The 20528-nt window shown below is 41.9% G+C and overlaps 1 protein-coding gene, 1 long non-coding RNA gene and 1 pseudogene across 2 annotated transcripts in view; 2 read left to right on the top strand and 1 right to left on the bottom strand.

Annotated features, from left to right (window-relative positions):
• The first annotated feature begins 2867 nt into the window (after positions 1 to 2867).
• Positions 2868 to 9632, top strand: LOC118164225. Its single transcript, XR_004749382.1, has 4 exons — positions 2868 to 2997; positions 8454 to 8570; positions 9027 to 9175; positions 9311 to 9632. It is a non-coding gene; the product is annotated as an uncharacterized LOC118164225 (long non-coding RNA).
• LOC118165372 lies at positions 9022 to 9167 on the bottom strand (annotated as a pseudogene).
• Positions 9633 to 12124: 2492 nt separating the features above from the next.
• The window catches only part of RNGTT (RNA guanylyltransferase and 5'-phosphatase), a 184984-nt gene continuing 176580 nt past the window's right edge, over positions 12125 to 20528 (top strand). Inside the window, exons 1-2 of the mRNA XM_035321474.1 lie at positions 12125 to 12280; positions 17631 to 17740. Coding sequence (XP_035177365.1) covers positions 12217 to 12280; positions 17631 to 17740 — 174 coding nt within the window. The 5' untranslated portion in view covers positions 12125 to 12216. The remainder of the gene's footprint in view (positions 12281 to 17630; positions 17741 to 20528) is intronic.

Genomic DNA, 20528 nt, shown 5'->3' on the forward strand with positions numbered 1-20528 from the left:
CCCCCCCCCCCCCCCCCCCCCCCCCCCCAATCCACAAACTTGCCAGACAATCATTTCTAATTTTACAGCAATCTAATAGTCGTGGGCGTCTGCTTTGTCATTGGGATTGTTTGACTGCACTCAGTAGCAGAAAATAAAAAATAAAATCCCAAGTTGAAGTCTTAGCTTGTTAATAAGAGAGCTTTCTTTCTGGAGCCTCATACGAGCAGTGCAGCTTCCAGCTAGATTCACTCTAAGGAGATTTTTCTTGTCTGAACTTGAACTGTTGCCATTCAAGGAAATGCTAAAGTGAAAATAAACTCCTTTAAAGTCAAAGTATCATTTGACTTTGTTCCTCTTTCTGTTTTCACCGCCAAGGCAATTTGTTTACTTACTGGATTTTTTTTTCAGGCTGGGACTTTCCAGTGACGTTTCCTCATCTGGAAAGAGAGTGGAGTTTTTCACTGCTGCGCAACATTGGGGTTTTCCATTTTCCCAAACTCCTCCCGCATGCAATTTATAGTTGATGATACGGATCTAGTTTGGCTTTGTTTCCCTCTTTAGAGAAAGAGATATGCAACTACAAAAGCCTTTCATTTCTCCTGCTCCAATGTCATCAGCTTTTGTCTGCCGACAGCAATTTGAAATTTATTACAGTTTTCCCTTTCTTCATCATTTTCCAGAGCTACCATTGTACCTTATTTCCCCCGACAAAATCTTGTTCTGGCCTTCATCAATTCTCAACATTAATATTTCATCCCACTTCTGTCTTTGGCTGTGTGGCTTGCTACTTCATTCTTGCTATCATACTACCGAGGCACTAACCTTCGTGTTTACTCTGCGGTTATGTCCTCTTTTGGCTACCCTCGGTGTCTTCGTATTCTGCCCAAAATTCAAAATGTTCATGAGCACTTCTAGGCACATGCTAGTATCTGCTGCTTACCTGGTATACTGTCCTGACATCACTGATTCCTGTATTCTTTACAACCTGTCGGTAACTTACTTGGTCCTTTCTTTCGTTATTACTTTCTTGCTGCTGTTTTCTGCAGTGCTCCTTGTACCTAGAACATCCACCACCAATTGTCTTGTTTTTAAATCAACCCCCAGGAGCAGGCAAGTCAGAAACTACATAGATATAGATTGCTACTTATCATACTAAGACGAAGGAACTCCAGGAAAATTAAACATCTGTAACAGAAGAGAGCTAGATCTCACTACTTGATTGTGATCTATTTTAATAATATGCCAAAAAACACAAATGACAATGAACTACTTGCAAAACACTACTACTATAACTGTGTGTGCTGTGCTGTATCTTGAGAGACAGGAAAATCAATCAGCTGCTGCTTACGCTTGCCCTTGAGAACTGGGTTATAGAATTCCAAACGCCATGTGACACAGTGAGGTGATGCAATATTTATGAAATGCATGCAGGTCCCAAAAGCAATCGATGATGTTTTTTCTAGAAAGATTAAGTAAATACTAGAGTAAGACTACCGGTAAATGGAATTCTGGTCTCTCCGCCTTCCTTTGGGCACGTAAGCATATGCCCTCACACAGAGCTCTCACTGACTTTAATAAGAGCTGTATGTATATATGCGAAAGCTGCGAGACTTAATAAAATGTGTTATATTTATTAATTGCAGCAAACCTTGCCAATGGGCAGTGGTAGTAAAGGATGGCCTTGAATATTAGGAATAGAGGGTATGCCAAACCAGATCCTGCCATCCGTTCACCAAGACTGGCATGTACATACTTTAGGAAGGCAAATAAATTCCTTTAGAACAAAGACATCACCTTCCTGTCGGTGATCGGGGTCAATTGACAAATGCAAATAATAACCAAAGGACTAATTCTGCATAAGTGTTAAAATCCCAATTTTGAAAGAAAAAATCATGTTGAGCTCTACTGAGTTGAATACCTGTAAAAAGTCAAGCTTGAAATTTGCTAAAATTCCAGTTTTAATAATGTTCCACTATGCAGTTCTTAGTAAGTACGTACAATCTTTTTATTAAAATATACCTATCATCAGCAATTACAAAAACTTCAGTCTGACCAAACACCACGGTCTGTTTCTTACACTTTATCTGAACTTTAAGTAGGTGAGGTGACGGATGTAGACATTAATTAAAGTAGGAGACATGGAACATAGTTCCCATATGTGTTAATATGAACCAGGAAAATTGTGTAACTTGTTGATGACTTCTGGAGTTTACATAGCACTGTAGAAACTTTGGATTGCAGTGTTCATTCATCGTCATTTACGGCTGTGAAATCAAGTGTACTTAGTCTCTGTCCTTCACTATTTATGAGCTTTATTTTGAGATAGGGATGAATGCTTTGTCTCGGAAGTAGGTTTTGCTCACAGACAAAACAAACTCTGGGACAAAAGTGTGTTTGTTTCCCTACAAATATGTAAGTGGGACAATTTGATAAAAATATCTGTCTGATAGTGATTTACATAATACTTTGGGAACAAAAGTTTCCTGGGTTGAACACAGGCAGTGGACTTCTTGTTACACAATGTACTTACAGAGGCGTGATTTGTCACTGCTGCCTGCTAGATAGCGTATCTATCAGTTTGTATTACTGCTGTAAAAAGGCATCTGGCTGATGCAAACGTGGGTAAGTCATACCAAGAGGTTTCTCTGTTACACATATTTATTTATTAGTTGTTTTTTCCTTCTGATCCCTTTTCATTTCTTACTAGTTCTCTTGTGGAATGCCACAGCTGAGCCCTAGGTAGCAATCCCGTTTTAAACTACCTCAAACAAAGTAGATCAGCAAATATACTTTGTGCATACATTGCATTGGCACAGCCAGTGAGGTAGTAGGCTGAGATAACCTATTCAAGACTTGGCACTGATCCTTGAAATTGAATTCTCAGTGCAGCGTTTTGGTGGGTTAGTACAGAAGCAGCGTACCCCTGGGGCTGAAAAACACCAGAGATCCCACAGGGAGATCTGCAGGCATGGCTCCAGATTGATTCACTAGAAATAATGAAGAAAGGATAAGCAGGTCAGTCCGGTGCTGGAGATTGCCTGCCTGTCTTCATCGACCCGCTGGGGTGGGCGTGCAGGGCTGGCGAGTACCCGCTGCAGCCACTATCTCCCTCAGCATCAGAGATGACTGTATCTCTGAGGTGATTAACACCATCAAAACTGGATATACATGTATTTATAATGTGTTTGTATGCCATGACTCCTACCAGAGGAAACAATATTTAATGCTAAAGAGATGATGAGTGCAATTGAACCATCCTTTGTAGCCCACAGCCCCGAAAGTGAGTCCAAATTCTTGTACATGTGGTTTTTCTACCCACAGATAACAGAACAAACAAACAAACCCAACAACACAATCTTTTATGGTGACAGTGAGTTTCAGTAACAGATGGAAAAGAACATAGCCAGATCAAGAAGGAAAGTGGATGTGACTATAGATTACTGACTATGGTTATCTGAGAGCTGTCCCGAGTTTCTTTAGGCTACGGCCTTTGAGCTTTTCCAAACTCTCCAATCAAATTCCTTTCAGAAAGTCTAATAAAATAGGGCTAATAGGGCTACTAAGATGGTGAAGGGCCTAGAGGGGAGGACATAACGAGGAGTGGTCACTTGGCCTGTTCAGCCTGGAAAAGAGGAGGCTGAGGGGAGACCTCATCGCGGTCTACAGCTTCCTTGCAAGGGGGAGTGCAGAGGCAGGCGCCGATCTGTTCTCTTTAGCGACCAGCGATAGGACCTGAGGGAATGGTGTCAAGCTGCGACAGGGGAGGTTCAGGCTGGGTATCTGGAAGAGGTTCCTCACTGAGAGGGTTGTCGTGCGCTGTAACAGGCTCCCCAGGGACGTAGTCACGGCACCAAGCCTGTCAGAGTTTAAGAAGCGTTTGGACTGTGCTCTTAGTCACATGGCCTGAATTTCTGGGAAGATCGGTGTGGTGCCAGGAGCTGGACCTGATGATCCTTATGGGTCCCTTCCAACTCAGGGTATTCTGTGATTCTGAGTTTAACTTTGTCTTGGTCTTTTCCATACTGGAAATTTCGAAAGGTACAGCATGGTTATACTGTTTAGTATACGAGTGAAACGTTTGTTTCAAGATCTTTCACACACTGGAACAAGAATGTTGACTGTGTACTTTTATTAGTTCATCTTCATACATTAAGTTGATCCACATTTCCTCGGGACACTTGGCATATCAGAAATCTAAGAGAAACTGAGACCGTGTTCTGATATTAGGTGGTAATGCCAGATATAAAGGCAGCCTGAACAGTCCCCGTTCTGCCCCAGCCCTGCCTACTCCTTCCTGAGTGTCTGCTGCTTTCTCCTGGGAATTTACCCACACTGTTTATCCAGCCACAAAATGAAAATGACATGAGGAACTTGACCCAGCTGCACACAGCAAGGAGTGAGGCGGAGGCCTGCTTGCAGCCTGCTTGCAGCAGCTTTTCAGCTGCATCACCTCCCTGGCTTTTTTTCACTGCGTGAGCACAGACAGCTGCTCAGCACAAGGGAGAAATCATGGAGCAGAAAGGGTGTGTGAGCCCAATGCTCACAGCAGAGCTCAGCAAAGTGCTCAGGGATGACTTGCAGCTAGTCAAGCCCTGCTCTCCTGCAGCCAACAAAGCTGAGCAGCTTGTGCTGGCCGTTGGGCCCTGAAAACAGGCCTGCAAGTAGAAGCAGGGTTGTGCTGGAAACGTTGGTTAAACAATGCCTCAGATTTTAATTTTATGCAGTTAGATACGTAAAAACTCCTTTTTGCATGGCTGGACCTTCAGCTGCCAAGTGGGTAAAGAATATTACCTAGCAACAGCTCTGCCCTTTTCGGTGCTGGAACAAACTACTGCGGAGAGAAGAATGGAAAATAATTAAGTGGGTTGTGTTTCAGGACAAAATGCCTCGTCTTTTCAGTCTGCCCGCTCCCTTTGTGGTAATCAAAGTTTGCATCTAACATGCAAACAATCAAAACAGGCTTCCTATTTTAAACCAGCATACCCTTATGCGTAATGAGGATTATGTCCATACTGGTCATACTAATTTGAGACCCTCTATCTCCGTGTCATCGCTCAATAATTTATGTGTAATAAAGCATTTTAGATCTATTCATGACTCTCCATTGTGGTGTACAAAAGTTTCCTGGCACACTTTTCTAATTCTCCATGTTAGAGCATTTGTATAGGTAGGGCTTGAATCACAGTCCACTGAAACTAGTAAAAGTCTTTCACTTAACTTTAGAAAGCTTAGAATGCGTCCCATAGTGGGTCTCTGCCAAAACATCCAATTATAGTAAAAAAATAAAATACTGAACTCATTTTAGCACATCTAACTCTCAATATGTGGAAGGCTATGTGGAGATTTTTCTCCCCAAAGGGATTTTTGAAAAGCAGTTTCTGAATAGCAGAAGTAGATAAAGGAATTCACAAAATGACTTTTCATAGAAGAGTTAGGACTTCTAAGTAAAAACCTACATCTTTTCAGTGCATAAAGATTGTTTAGCCAACCCCCAAAACTTCAAACTACTGGAACATAGCGTGAACCTTAGAGGTCCAGGAAACTCATTTCAGGGAAGTGCAGCCATCTTACTACCTCCTTCCCTTTCCCAAGGACCTTAATCTGAGCAACCTCTAGAAGTCCACCTGGACAATGACAGTTTCATATCCATATTGATTAAAGGTTTGAGTATGTTGGTAGGGGGTTTAATTGCGTTAATCTTAATTACATGCATAAGGCAAAAACAGCAGTGGAAACAAGTGGCATGGATTTCAACTGTGGGTGTATGGACAGCAAGGGAGCATGGCTACTAAGTTCTCCAAGGCAAAGCCCATTCCACAATGTCTATCATAAATAATTACAGTGTGATGTAGCCTAAGCTGGTGAGATTGTGAATAAGAGTGCTTCTAGGGAACTCAAAATGTGTGTGAAACAAAAAATTTCTGTTCTTTTCTCTAAGGAATGCTCGGAAGAGGCAAATTTACAACCTATACAATGTCCTTGTCTAAAATGACATTAACCAACTGACTGTGAAGGTTTCTGAGAGCAGGGATGCTGCATATCTGTATACTAGGATACTCCTCTTGCTCTGTACTTGGTTTTGAGTGAAGCTCTTGCAGGGAAATGCAGGATGTATTCTTGTAAAGCTTGTTCCGCAATGAATACTACTGACAGAAAGAAAAGCTATTTTCACAAGGGCAATGTTTGAGCATTTTATTTTCTCTCTATATTTGCATACATATATTTTGCCATAATTTAAAAAAAGCCCATGTGGCTGCTAGGCTAATCACTTTGCTTTACTTCTTTTTCTTTGTCTTTGGCCAGTTTCTTTGGGCGTTTTCAGGACTGCAAACACCTCATGACAGGGACTGTGGTCTTCGTTTCTACATGTACATTACATTACATATTTTGTATATTATAGGCATATAATCTGCAGGTATTTTCTCACATACTGTATTATAACTTATACATGTATTACTCTTCACAGGCTTTATATTCACATATATCCATCCTATACATATCCATAGGCTCATACTTAGGATGCAGAATGTCAGAGAGTGCCTAAGGGAAATAATAATCTTTACTTTGTGTGACTGAACACATGAGAAAAATATTTCTACCAGTATAGCAAACCAGAATTTGATCATCACGTACGCAAGTTTGTAGGCTGAAACACTGAGCCTCTCTCGGCTATTTCAGGCTGTAGAGGAGTGATAACCCTCCAGCAGTTACTGACTGCTCTTAGCCTGCCTCCCACACTATCCAGGGCCTCAGTTACGCAGTTTTAACCACAGCCTCCGCTCAAGGCAGGATTTTTACTGAGGTGTCCATATTCAGACAGTACAGAAACTAGAAAGTGTAGCAACCGTTTTACTTTGTGGAATTTAGTCACTCACCAAAGAGTCATGACATGCTTTCCACTTACTTAAATTAGAGCTGTTTTGCTCACATTATGTCATGCTTTTCTCTACTGTGAGTTATTTTCCACCATGAAATTTTAGTTGGTTGATTATCCATACTCAAAGCACAGTCTTACCGGATGACTTGATTTTATGCAACAGACCAGATCTTCTTGAATGGCTCATCCAGATATTTTCAAAGTCTAGATTTTCACTGAAAATTATTCCTCACAGCTCACACAAGTTATGCCACAGGTGTCTAGGTCAAACCAGAAGAACACTAGGGAGATGTCCTAGTCCTTCAGGAATGACAGGTGTCTTGCTCACGAGCCTGTTGTCCAGCTGCTTACCTCTGTCCATCAAGCACACAATCATTTCAGTTGCAGAGGAACAATAGGAAGAGGAAGACATTTTGTTTTTTGGACCTACATGTCACTCTATGAAGTCACATACCTTAGAGGCTTGAGCTGAAAAGACCATCTTTGTGAATGAAACCCTGAAGGGAAATTTAAGATTTATATAAAGACTTTACATAAAGCTGCTTATATTGCATTCATTAGTCATGCAGTTTTATTACTGTTACACAAAGGAGGGTGTAGTCTATATTCTACTAAATGTCTGGTTTGCCTTCTATGTGAATTTCTATTAAGAACTGTATCATAATCTTGCACTAGGGAACAACTCCAGAATTTGATTTGGCTCTTTTAATGCTGTTTCCTGTTTATTTTGGACAGGAAAAGTAACTGTACTTTTAACTTGCATCATTTTAAGTCTGTGAGATTGTGGTGCCCCCTAATGTCTTGAAGACTAAAGACTTAATTTTGTTGCTGAGTTCTCAAAGCTCTCCGTAGCTCTCCATTTACAGCACTGTAAATGTTCTCAAATATCTCAGAGCACTTAAAACTATGCTTCAACATCCCTTTTTGTTATTTACGCACACAAGGAATAAAATAGTTTCTTTTTGACATCTTATTTTCATTCTCAACCTGAGAAAAATAATTTGTCTCAGAAGTTAGGTTCTTAATTATTTGTTGACACCAAATAAGTGGGCATGATTTAAAAAAAAGTTGAGCTCCTAGCATTTTCTTTTGACTTTTTATAAGAGTTGGTGCATAATCAGCATGTTTTAATGTAGGTGTGTGTGTTAGGTTCTTTAATATGTATGTAGGTATGTATTAAGTTTTGCAATAAGCATAAGCAACCCCAATATTAACTTTCACTTAAAGGGAAAAGGATGCTTTTATTGTACTGCTTTTTTTTTTTTTTTTTTTTTTTTTGATGCTATTGGAGTCTAAGTGCTATTGGAATAAAACTCAACTGCAGTATCAAAGAGGTTAAAATATTTATTTAGATTCAAACAGTGCTCAGCCCTCCCCCCAAAAAGTTTAAAGCATGCTGAAAGTAAATCAGTCATAAAGGAACATTGTAATTAGTCATACATGTTGTCACAAGTCAGACTGCTATGAACCTTAAAAAAACAACAAGCAAGGAATGTATTAATTGAATCAGCAAATCAAAAATAAAAATATAGTTTGCTTTGTTACAATTCTTATATAATAGCTTACTAGTTTATGACATCAAGTTTCTTTTCAGGTGAAGACCTGTACCATGAAGTGGAAGAATAATCCTGTGTGAATCACCTTTGCCTGCATAGTTAGCATCTTTCACAATTACTTTCACTGAAATAAAACCTGTTGCAGTCTCAGTTCTGTAAATATACCTTAAAAAATAAAAATAACTTTAATTACTGATAGAGTCAAAAATGTCTATTTCAAAGAACATCTTGAGGGAAGGTTTCATTTTCTTATTACATTCGTTATTACTTTAGAAACTCATGGAAGATAATACTATACTGAAACAGAACAGTAATAGGGTTGTTGACGTATCAGTATAAAACTGTGTTCTTCCTTTGGGCAAACTACCTTGGTGGTCCACTTTGCCCAGAACAGGGCTGATGTACCTAAATTAGCTAGTTAGTTACATTATTAGTATATTACATTAAAAGTGTAGTAACAGTGTAAAAAATTCACCAGCAACAATTTGGATAAATGTTCAGTTTGTAATTAGGAAAAGGATTTAAAGTGAGCTTTTTCATGGTTTCTCTTTTGTTTGTTTGCTCTTGTTTTTTGTTTTTTGTTTTTTGTTTTTTTCCTCAATTCAAAGGAGAACACAAACGCAGCTCTCCACTACCACAAACAGCGCGGCCGAACTGAAATCAGAGGAGCCAACAAAGCCAAGGTACAAGGGATGAACCTCATCCCAGAAAAATCACTTTGACCATAGTGTCTGCTCTGCCAGGAAAAGGATTTAAATTGGTGAGCAGACACCAGGGTGAAGTTACAGGTATTTGAATACCTCTAGATAAAAGAGAATTAGTATACAGAGAAGCACTGAGGGAAAGTTATATCACAGACTATTAAAAAACACTTGTAAATGGTGTTTTTTCAAAGCAATCCTTGGAAGAACCACTACATTCACCTGTGTTTCCTGATCAAACACAGCAAGTGCAGTCTTTTAAAAGCCGCATGGAATATCTAGGAACTCGGTGCCCTCTGCTGGTACATCAGGGAAAAGTGATCTGAACTTTAAAGTCGAGCAGGAAAGAATGGCTGTTCACAAATAAAGCTATGGATGTAACACACAAACCGTCCACCTATGCCTGCGTTGATTGTTTCAAAGTGTCTAACATGGCAAAGTCCAGTGTAAGCTACATATGCAGAATATGTAAGTTCTCCATCCATGAGCTGTAAGTAAACTGCCATTTCACGTCACAGTTACAGCATATTCACTGTTAAAATCGAGACGAAAACCACCATTCCCATGTAAACACCAACTGAAAATAGAACACCAGTCATCATGCTAAATACTGGCTGTGACACTGTTGTGTTGGAAAAGATGGAAACAACCTTCTCTTTCTCAAAGAAACACCTTTCTCAGTCTCAAACAGGCATCGCAGTCATTGTTCGTGCTGCATGATGTGGAGCAAGATGGTATGTGGCAAACAGATGTCACAACTCAGGAGAAGCTCGCTAGCGTGGTGAAGGTGCTCTGCTGAATCACAGAATCACAGAATTGTAGGGGTTGCAAGGGACATCAAGAGATCATCGGGTCCAACCCCAAATGGCTATTTGCATTACGCTGTTTGCCAGAGGGATGCCCTAAGCCCTGCTCAGCCAACCCAGAACCAGCAGGAGGCTAAACGATGAGTGCTGTCTGGTGAAGCTCATTTTAGCTAAATTCTCTACCTTATGTTTAAAATTTAAAATGTTTTATTTACCTTGTGCGTTGCTAAATAAAAATATGTACATATACTGCCAGTTTAGCTATACATCTCTACATGAAAGTAGTTTTGCTCTCTGCAGCTGTTAAACATTTAAAAAAAAACATATCAGAATCTTACAACCAGATGATAAGAATAGATTACTGCTCATTCATGAGATATTTTTGTACTACTCCGCACCTTTGAAAATGGTTTCGTTCCTCATTTTGCCGTACTGGTGACGGTACCGTACTGAAACCAGAAACTGGGACACTTGTGGTTTGCTCCTGGCTTCTTGAAGGCCCCCTGCGCTCGTTTCATTTTCTGTTGCGGCTGGTCTCTGGCACCACCTGGTGTCTGGCTGCTGCTGGCTCTACACAGGGAAAATCAACATCTTATTTCAGACATGGCGCAGCAATGTTTTAATGGGAGTGATTGAACAGTTAAGGAAAGTAATAGGAATGATACTGTCTTTCAGCGTAGCAAGGCTGTTTCAATTCTGATAAGAATGATAAGATTTATATATAATACCATTAGATGTCAGAATTCAGAAACTTGTAACATAGCTTGAGCACATAGTGACCCCGACGTGCAAACTAATTCACTGATACCTCAGTTACTCAGCTCCACTCAAGGAAGAGTTTGTAAATTATCCGCAATGAGAGGATATTCTAGGGAAGAAACTACATCTAATCAAATCTAGAGTACTAAAACGCAGCAGGAAACATGGCCACTGTGTGAAGTTTGTCAGGAATTCTGGGAAGATCAAATTATTTCCATTGTTTTGCTGTATTTAAACACAGCTAAGGGCTTTCTGTTGTACCCAAATGTACAAGAACAGCTAGTTCTGCAAGCTGTTGCACCTTCTGACTTGGAAAAGCAGCATGCCTGCCTTACGGAAGGGCAGAAAGCCTAGACTGAAATGTAAGTAACAGGAAAATGAGCTATGAAAAAAAAAATATAGATTGCTGTTGTCCCCAAATGCTTCACTGAAACCACGTTATTTATTTATTTATTTATTTTTGTAGGTAAACGCTGGATGTAAGCAGACTGCTTTATGGCCACGGGGAGTTTTTGCTGGTGTTTGTGCAGAAGCATAGCTTTTGTTACGCGCACCTACTCGCGGGCCTGGTACAGAGGCACCCCTCCTTTCCCCGGTCCTCCAGCTGCGTGCAGCTCAGGACGTTTCCTGGCCTGATGCGTCCTGCTCTGGTACCCCGCATGTCCCCTCTCTGCCAGCGACGTGCCCAGCCTCCCCTAAAGCCCACGCACGCCTTTCTGCACACACGACAGCCTTTGCTGACGCTCCAGCTCGTGTTGCACGAGCCGTGCCCACACGTTTCCAGGAGAGCTCCTGTGGGCTGTTCCTTGCTGTCCCCACAGCCCCACTGGGGGAGTTGGGGATAGTTTATGGCTTCCCCTCCGTGCCAGCTAATCCTCCACATGGCTCCTGGCCATGTCTCCAGTCCTGGCCATTTCAGCGATCCCGGCCGTGTCTCCCATCCTGGCCACGTCTCCGTCCTGGGCCGATCAGCCCTGGGCTGGCTGCTGGGCACAACACATCCTTCATTCTCCACAGGGAACCTCCCGTCCCAATGTGTCTTTTTATTACTATTTTTGGCGCCAAGGGAGACCGATACGTATTTTATTACTAATTTTGGAGTGAAGGGAGACTGATATGTAATTTATTATTATTTTTTGGACTTAAGGCAGACCGATACACCTCTTTATTACCACGTGTGGAGCTAAGGCAGACCGACGCGTGTTCTTATTACTACTTCTGGGGGCAGACCAAGCCCGGCCTGCCCTCAGTCCGGCCTGAGGAGGCCTCGGGGCCCGTCGCCGCGGTACCCGCGGGTCGGCAGCACCGGGCCGGGCCCCGCCGGGCCCCGCACCGCCACCCCCGGCCCCGCCACCCCCGGAAGCGGAAGCGGCGGCGGAGCCGAGGCGGGGCCGGCTCTGAATGAAGGCGCCGCGGGCCAGGGGCCGGGGGCGCCGCTGAGCGCCGAGGGGCCGCGGCCCGCACCCCCTGTCCTTCCCTCCCCACCCTCCCCTCCGCCCCCCGTCCCCCTGCCCGGTGGCGGCCCGGGCCCCGCCATGTCCTACAACAAGATCCCGCCGCGCTGGCTCCACTGCCCCAGGAGGGGGCAGCCCGTGGCAGGTGAGCGCCCGGCCCGGCCCCGGGGGCGGCCGTGTGGCGGCGGCGGCCCCCTCCTCGCCCGGCCCGGGCCCCCTCCGGTCCTTCTGGGAGCCCCCCCCGGGCCCCTCGCCCTCCGGCCCGGCCGGGGAGCTTGGTCCCGGGGCCTCGTGGGCCTCGGCGAGCCCCCGGCGGGCCGGGGACGGAGCCCCGCGGCGGGTCCCTTCGGGGCGGCCGGGAGCCTTAACGAGGGGGTGGAAGGGGATGAGCTGCAAGGTCCCTTCCACCCCTAAGCTTCTGGGACAGCCCGCTGCCACCCTCAGGCCCGGCTTCCAGCTTCCTCCTCCCTGTCCTGAGGACCGGGGTGCTTACCGGGGGTGACCCCGCAGCTGTGACCCCACAGCTTGTGCTGCACCCCAGAGCTGCAAGCAGGTCCTCAGTGGGGTCTCGCAGTGGTTGCTGTGGCTGGAGGTTTGCTGGGTGCCCAGCCATGCTGGTGGCAGGAGCTGGGTGCCGCGAACAGACATGCTTTTTGGTGGGGAGTGAGCCCCCAGGTTGGCTCTGATGAACTTTCCCCCCTGCTGCCTAGTTTGAGGTAGAAGGAACAGACACTGCTCTGCTCAGTTCTCTTATGCTTGCTGCCTTGCTAAGGTAAACAGTTCAACAGCACATTTTTTTTCCTGTGCTTTCCCAGTGCTCACTCTTCCATCTTCCTGTCCGTGACAACTTAAAGGGGCTTTTCCAACACACAATGTTTACTGCTCTGCATACTGTACTAGTTGGTGGTGTGCTATGACTGGGGTAATGTTACAGTCGGCCTTCTCTGTCCCATGTTTCTCCATCATCGTTTTTGGCTGCAGTTGGTTGTGGAGCAGCAGGTATCGATGGCTGCTTACAGGTTTATCTAGAGCCTCAGTAGGCTTAGTCTTGCCAGGAATGTGTGTTATTTGGCATTTATCAGCATTTTAGTTCCTCATCTTATGGGTTACTGTTTTCCCTCAAATTCTTCATGTTTCTCTGAGCTTGACTTTATTAAATAACAGTATTATCTTCTTATCTCCCTTATCTCCCTTTTTTTTCCTGATGGCTAGCAAATGTATTGCTTTTTATCTAGTAATAAATTTGATAGTGTAAGTTGTTAACCTTTGACCATGACAAAAATAGACTAACAAATATCTGTTCTTTTTCTTCTCAGCAAGTTCTTGACCTCTAGAAGTTGTCGGTTTTGTTTGTTTCTTAAGCCATGGCTGCTGCAAAACATTGGCAGCGATTAAGCCAGAATGTGGTTCATCAGCATGTCATCTGCTGTGCAGTGACTGCTTGTGTCTTTGCTTATTCAGTAGCTGCAAGGTAACTTTTCTGTTCACTGTGGTCCTACACAAAAAAATTACAGCGCACACAAAAAAAGTTGTTCATTTCTTTGTCTGCTTTATCGCAATGCATTCTTATGTTCACTTAATTTTTAGTGTTCTTTTTTTGTGTGTACAACTTAATCAAAAGTCACAATGCACTATCCATCTTCTCCCCTCTTGTTACTCTACGTTCAAACGCATCTTACTATTTTAGTGATGCATAAGCAACAACGATCAATTTTAAAATTGTCTGCCAGATGTTGTATATTCCAGTTTTAATTAGCATTTCAAACAAATTTGTAAGCCTCTATGCATGACTTCCCATTTGACACTATAACAGTCATAATGTTGCTAAGGTTTGTCTGGCTTCTGTGGACCTAATAATCATCAAGTGTTTGATCATGACCCTCTTGGCTTATGGTTGTGGCATCTGTAATTTCTAGGTGACCTCAAATACAAGAACTAGTGAGGTCTGGAGCTCTTTTGCTGGCCGAGATGGGGTTCATTTAGGTTCATTCTGAATGAAGTGAGTGGATCTCTGTTGCCCAGTTTACTTCTTAAGGTACTGGTGTTCTGCTGCCACTGATGTTACGGAACATTTTCACTTCGTACTGTATTGTCGTAGCAGTTCAGTCATGCACTTGACAAAAAGCTTTCCCTGAACTCTTATAACTGAAGTTACCAGGTTGCTTCAGCCTTGGCATCTCTGTCTTTGCAGGTGCCTACCTTGTGTGGTCCCCCAAAGTCAGGTCTGTTTTCTCTCTGCCACAGAGAGAGCGAGCAAGATACTGAGGAAGAGACAAGAGAAGTGTCTCAGCGATGTCTTGCAGTCAGATATTGATTCCTATTAGTTGCATGCAGAACTGCCAGTTATTATTAAGAACATCTCTATTGCATGTGGAGATAACACCTCTGGTTGAAAGCTGCTGATTTACCTGCTTGTAGTTTGAGGGAGTCATCTGCCGATGGGTCGTGGTCGTTGCTGTTTTATATTCTTTCCTAGGCGTCTGTTATTGACGTGATTCAGCGATGAGGTACTAAGTGTAGTGGGTGCTTTGGCCCACTGTAGCAGTTCTTGAGGCATAAGACTCTTATTTTTTTATATATTCTTTTTAATTGCAGATTTTACTGACTATTTCATCTTACTGAAGTTCCCCTTGCTGAACCTTGGTCATTTTCCATTGTGTTTAACCTTCCTAATCAATGTTCAATCTAAACATAACCGTGGTCATAAATTATTCGTAGCTACTGCCACATGTTGAATTAATAGCTTCATGTCACAAAAAACTAGGCTACGTTACGGGTAGCTTTTTCACTGGCATGCTCTAGATAAAACCTTTAATAAAAGATGAAAAATGTGACTAAATGTGAACCCGTATTTAGGAAATTTGAAGTCTTAAGTTATTCGCTTTGATTTCTCTGAGTTATCCACTTGATGTCTATACAGTATGTCTGACATACTCTTACGTTTAGGATTTTTACCTGTTTTTAATCCTAAAGAAATACCATCTTTTACACAGGCAGCTCTAATTTGGACAGTGGTTTTTAGCATCCACTTTCCAAAACTATTTGCCAAATTTGAAATTAATTTTGGTATTAGGTAATAAGGTAAGCCAGGGTTCTGGTAACGTTGTGAAGTGTGAGAATTCAATCAAGGTATTGAAGTACTTTTGTAATTTAGTTTAGTTACACATTTTGGGTGCTTTGATGTCCATGTAAGATACCACCTTGCTACTGTCAGTTCATCTTGTTCAACATAAAGAATTGTTTATTTAATTTTCAAATCCTTACGCGTGAAGGCTGAAGGAGTGTTGTAGTAATACCTGTTTGCAACTCTTCTTTAGCATGAACTGTATGTCAGATCTGTAGCAGAAACTGTAGCGACCGCCTTATTTATAGTTCCCACATTACTAGGAAAGTTTAGAATTTTTTCCTTGCCTTAGAGGAAAGGCGGAGGGAAGTATGGTAATGGGAGGGATTTTTCTGATAGTCAGATGAGTTGAAGAGGCTATAAAGTTATTACCATCTAAAGCATATGATGATTGTGTGAATAACTTTTCCTGAAGCTCTGCAGGTTGGAGTGGTCTTGGACAAGCGTGACAGTAAGGTCGTTTCTTGTGTGGCTGGTCAGCATCAAACCTGAGCTACCAAGTTGTGTGAAGCTTCGCAGTTTCCTTTCCGTAACTGCCCATCTTCTCTTTTCTTAGTGACTCTTTCCTAAAAATCTAGATGCTTATGTGAAAATACAAAAGATGTTCTGATAGAATTTAAGGCTACAGAGGTCTCTGTGGATGTATTGCAGAAAAGAAAAGCTCTCAGCAGACACTTGCGTGCTCATTCAGTGAGAATGGGATGCGTTCTTCCATTTTCACAAAGATCAATGAGCTTCTCTCTCAAAACTTGATTCCTAGCTGAATGCAATGGGTGTATTAGTGTCTTTTCATTCCTTGTGCTTTCGCTTTGCTGAAAGTGGGAGGATTTTTTTTCTTTTATGAAATGTGCAGTCTTGATGAGTTAACAGTATTTTTATTGAGTACTTTAGAAGAGTTGCTTGGCATTAGGGTGAGCTGTGCTGATTCACCCAATGATGTGAAACTGCAAGTTTGAGTGGGTCGTTCCTCTACATTGCACAGCTGAACAGGTGCCTGAAATAGTATGAGAAAAGGCATAGAAAAGTGTCCCCTGGTGAGTTCAAAATGTTGAGTGGGTTCTGGTGTTTCTAAATAGGGAAAGCTTTTTAAAAGTTTCTAAACTTCTCTTATTTTATATTTTTAATTGTCGTTATATAGAGAGTGAATTGTCTTTCTTTAATCCGGGAAATAGGTAGGTTAATTGCTATCAGAAGAACTTGAACATATATTTCCACAACCTCAGCATCTAGCGGCGCTTTCTTTCCTAGAAAGATGTGTGTCTGGGGTTCTTCCTGCATTACAAAGCCTCTCTGCTGCTCTTCTGTGTGATACAATTAAATGCTTGCATTTGCTCTGTTTTTAGAAAGGCTGTGTTTTTAATAACATGGAAGCAGTTTTATATTAAAAGGATGAAAATTTTGGGGTTTTGCACTTCCATGCGCAGAAAATGCGGAGGTTCCCCCAGCTTTACTTCCTGCCTGTGTCAGCCCCCTGGCTGCAGCGGGGCAGCTATGCCAGGCCCCTTTCTTTCCATGAATTTAAGTCCTTTTTCTGCAGCTTGCCACTGCGTGGGGTCCTGGGGACTGCAGCAGGAGGTAGGCGTGCTGCTGCCTTGGGCTCCCCGGGAAGAGCCATGCCCACAGCTTGCTGGGGTCCTGCTGGGAAGCACCAGAGACCTCCTCGGAGGTTATTGGGGATCTTCTGCGGTAGATATGAAGGATGGAAGAAAACAAGCAGTGTTAAATAAATCCTGGTGTTTTAGGGTCTGGTGGCTGTAGTCCATAAGTATGAATTCCCATCAAGTTTGTCGGTTTTGTGATTTACACGGTGCCTGAGCCACACACAGGCATTGTGTTTGGGAGGGAGAACCGTGCCTGGCTGTAACACAGCAGCAGGACTCCCAGCAAGCCTTAGGGAGCACGCTGGACAGATCGGTGGTGCACAGCTCTTCTGGGCCAACCGCGTTGCTTTGCAGAAATCTTCACCATCTTTTATGCTTGCAGGTACTCCAAGCTGCAGTTCACAAGGCTGGGTAACAAACTGGCATTTAACGTTGTTTTTCCATGGTTTTAAGTCTGACGAGTTTAAATTTAGTTTGTTCTCTTCCGTGCTCTAGCTCTGCAGCCTAAATCACAGATAAAAACTAGCTAAGACTTTTAAAATAGCACTTTCTGATGCTCTGACCTGTATTTCATTCTAAACTTTTCTGCACATTCAGAGGATTTGTAGCTAAGAAAAATTCCCACTGAGCTGTTAATACTTTTCCTGCCGTTGTTTTTCATTGTAGATGAACCTCTAAATCTGCTTATATTGCTTTGAAATCACAAAGTTGTAAGTGAACTTATACATGAGTATACATAAAATGCTGCAAAATTTGGTTGTGTTTTGTAGGGAAGTTTTTACCTTTGAAGACAATGTTAGGACCAAGATATGATGATCAGGTTGCCGAAGAAAATCGTTTTCACCCAAGCATGTTGTCCAACTACTTAAAGAGCCTGAAGGTAAAGCGAAATTTTCTATTCATTGAAATTTTACTGTTGGTATTAATACTTACTCAACTGTTGCTTTTCAGGTTTAAGAAAAATGTTGATGGCTTCCTTTGGGACACGTGTACAGAAAAAATATTTAAAAAAAAAACTTTATTTTTTTCTCCACAACTTCTGAGTTTCTGAAATACAATTTTACTATAAGCAAGAATTGTAAAAAATTCTCCAGGTCATTTGCTGTGTTAACAGCGAGAACCTCACTCTTTTCTGTCACTACTGTCACACCTTGGTTAGATGTCATTGGCAAAATTTTGATAACTTAGAGTTTTACAGATGACTCTTGTGTATGGGTATGTTAAGCTGCGATTTTGCTTATTTGAGTGAAAACATTTAAAAAAGAAAGGCAAATTTCATGGAACTTGTGGTCATTGTTTCTGTCTGCCTACATCAATGGGGGTGTTGTTTTGCATGACTGTACAGCTTTGCTGGGAACAGGACCTTTCCAGCCTTTCATCTAATGTAGAGGTCTGTGCAGTGCTGTGCATAGCTGGGTGCATCTGGAGATGGGATTTTGAACATCCCAGGAAAAGAAAGGCATGCGACCTTATTCTTCTGATCTGTCTATTAAACCTATTAAACTCTTCTATAGAGGGTGGGCACCACTTGTTTTGGCTATGTAGTTTATAAAGCTAATCATGGTAGGGACGTTTTTTCTTTATTTTTTTTCTGTTGATCTAAGATTAATTCTGAATTTGTTTAACATCTGGAGCTTAAGCATCAAGAGTCTGGTGGCTGAAATATGGGAAATTCCATTTTGTGAATCTTATTTGGGTTTAGGTATGGGGTAGATGGTGAGGTGCTCGGTGTAGCATTGATAGAGGTACCAGTGGGCAAATGTGAAGCCCATGTGCCTGAACTGGTAGGACTTTTATTGTTTGAATGCTTGGATCTGTGTGTCTAAATTCCATTTGGGCTTCTCTTTTTTGTAATACACATTTTTTGACTCTGATCAGCTTTAATGGCCATTCCTAGAAGATTTCCATAAGCAATCTTACTCATGGTTTAAAGTAATTTAAAATTCTGTATATTTTAAAATTGTAGAGAACTTCAAAGACTTGCTCAGAATTTCTGAGTATTTGCCTGCTCGTGATTTTTCACCAAAAAAAAAATACATCACAGTGAACCTTCATAGCCTTTCCATGAGGCGTATCAGTCCGTTGTTTTGCAATGCTACAGATTTATTAAGTCTTAGTGATGTTAAATGGTTAGTCTAATAGTGCAGGTATCAGCTTGTGGTTCTCTGCTAGCGTATTGCTCATTTTGTTTAGTAAGCAGAATGTATAATTTCTCCATAGCTTCATAAAATCTATTGAACAATTTTTGATTTGCCAAGATAGGCAATGTGTTGCCAGAGAGCTGCATTTCTAGATCAGGAATTTACCAGCAGTCTGGCAACGTGAGATGGAAGTGCAATTGAGGAGACTTAGAAAAGTGGATTTTCCCAAGTGAAAAGTAACTCACTGGGCACGGTTGTCATCACTTTATTTCTCTGTGTTAAATGCTCTTACTTTGCCAAGTGAGTCACTTCTGAAACCCTGGTGTTACTTAGGTCCATACAATTTGTCTGCCAAATTAGAGATTTCAGCAGAAACTTTGACATCCAGATTTTGGTGATGGTGAGGCATTGCTGTTAGCGCAGATGTTTGAAGGTAGGGGTTCAGCATTTAAGACGATGTCTGTCTGAGAGGAACTAAGGTGGAACTGTGCCTAAAAAGCTTCCTGTGCGGTTGCTGAAAATCTGAATGTTAGACACAGATTTGGTAAGGGCTGGCAACTCTTTTTTTCTTAAAATTGCTGATACTGACACAGTATCTTAATGGTCTTATTAAAAATACTGGCGAAGCAATTGGTGACAATGTGAATAATTTCTTTTTCTTTCTTGAGTAGTAGGTAAGTTAGTAGTATTCATGCTTTATAAAAGTTCATTTTATTTCTGTCACAAAGAGCTATGGCATTAGTTAATTCAGAATAATTCCTATTTAGAAAACTACTTAACAGTTTTCAGCCACATAATTGGTTTAACAGATAAATTCAGTCACTGATTTAAACTACTTTCCTCAAATAAAAAATCATAAAAAAGAAAAAAGTCCAGGGAGTGGAGAGAATTCACTGCATTGTAGTATTGCTCTCACCCTCCTGGGGAGGATGTTTTCAAGTTCCAGTGTCTAATGAGAAACTTCTGGGGTCATGCAAGGAGAACGTAGCTAAGCCTGTTTATATGCTCAGCAGCAGAAGAGCGCATGCATAAGGCATTAGTACCTTGAGATAGCTGGAATGTGAGAAAGTGAGAGGGAGAAGGCTTTTTGTAACAGCAGGAGGACACAGAGAGAATGGCCAAAATAAGTATGAAGACTCTGATGCTATTGTATGTAAAAGGTGATGGTTTCAAGGTGATGGTTTCAAGGTGAACTTTTTCTTCTATTCACTCATCTTTTACAAGCAAGAAAAAAATCTAGTTAAATTGTGTTGCAATGCAGTAAGATTTTATTGTTGCAACAGCCCTTGTGAGAAATATATATTCACTTTAATGAGAAGTTGCTCAACAATTTATTCTTTCTTCCAAAGCTGTGTCATTTAATGATGGACTGAAGGATGATTCATACCAAACGTTGGATGGAAGAAGTTTTTTTTTTTTTTTTTTTTTTTTTCCAGTGGGTAACTGTCTATTTTACTTTGGTAGTCCTTCAAATATCAGCTCCTATTAAGAACTTTCTAGGAGCAAACATGTTTTGGTTCCAGGGTT

Source organism: Oxyura jamaicensis, chromosome 3 (assembly GCF_011077185.1).
Source record: "Oxyura jamaicensis isolate SHBP4307 breed ruddy duck chromosome 3, BPBGC_Ojam_1.0, whole genome shotgun sequence".
Classification (NCBI taxonomy): domain Eukaryota; kingdom Metazoa; phylum Chordata; class Aves; order Anseriformes; family Anatidae; genus Oxyura; species Oxyura jamaicensis.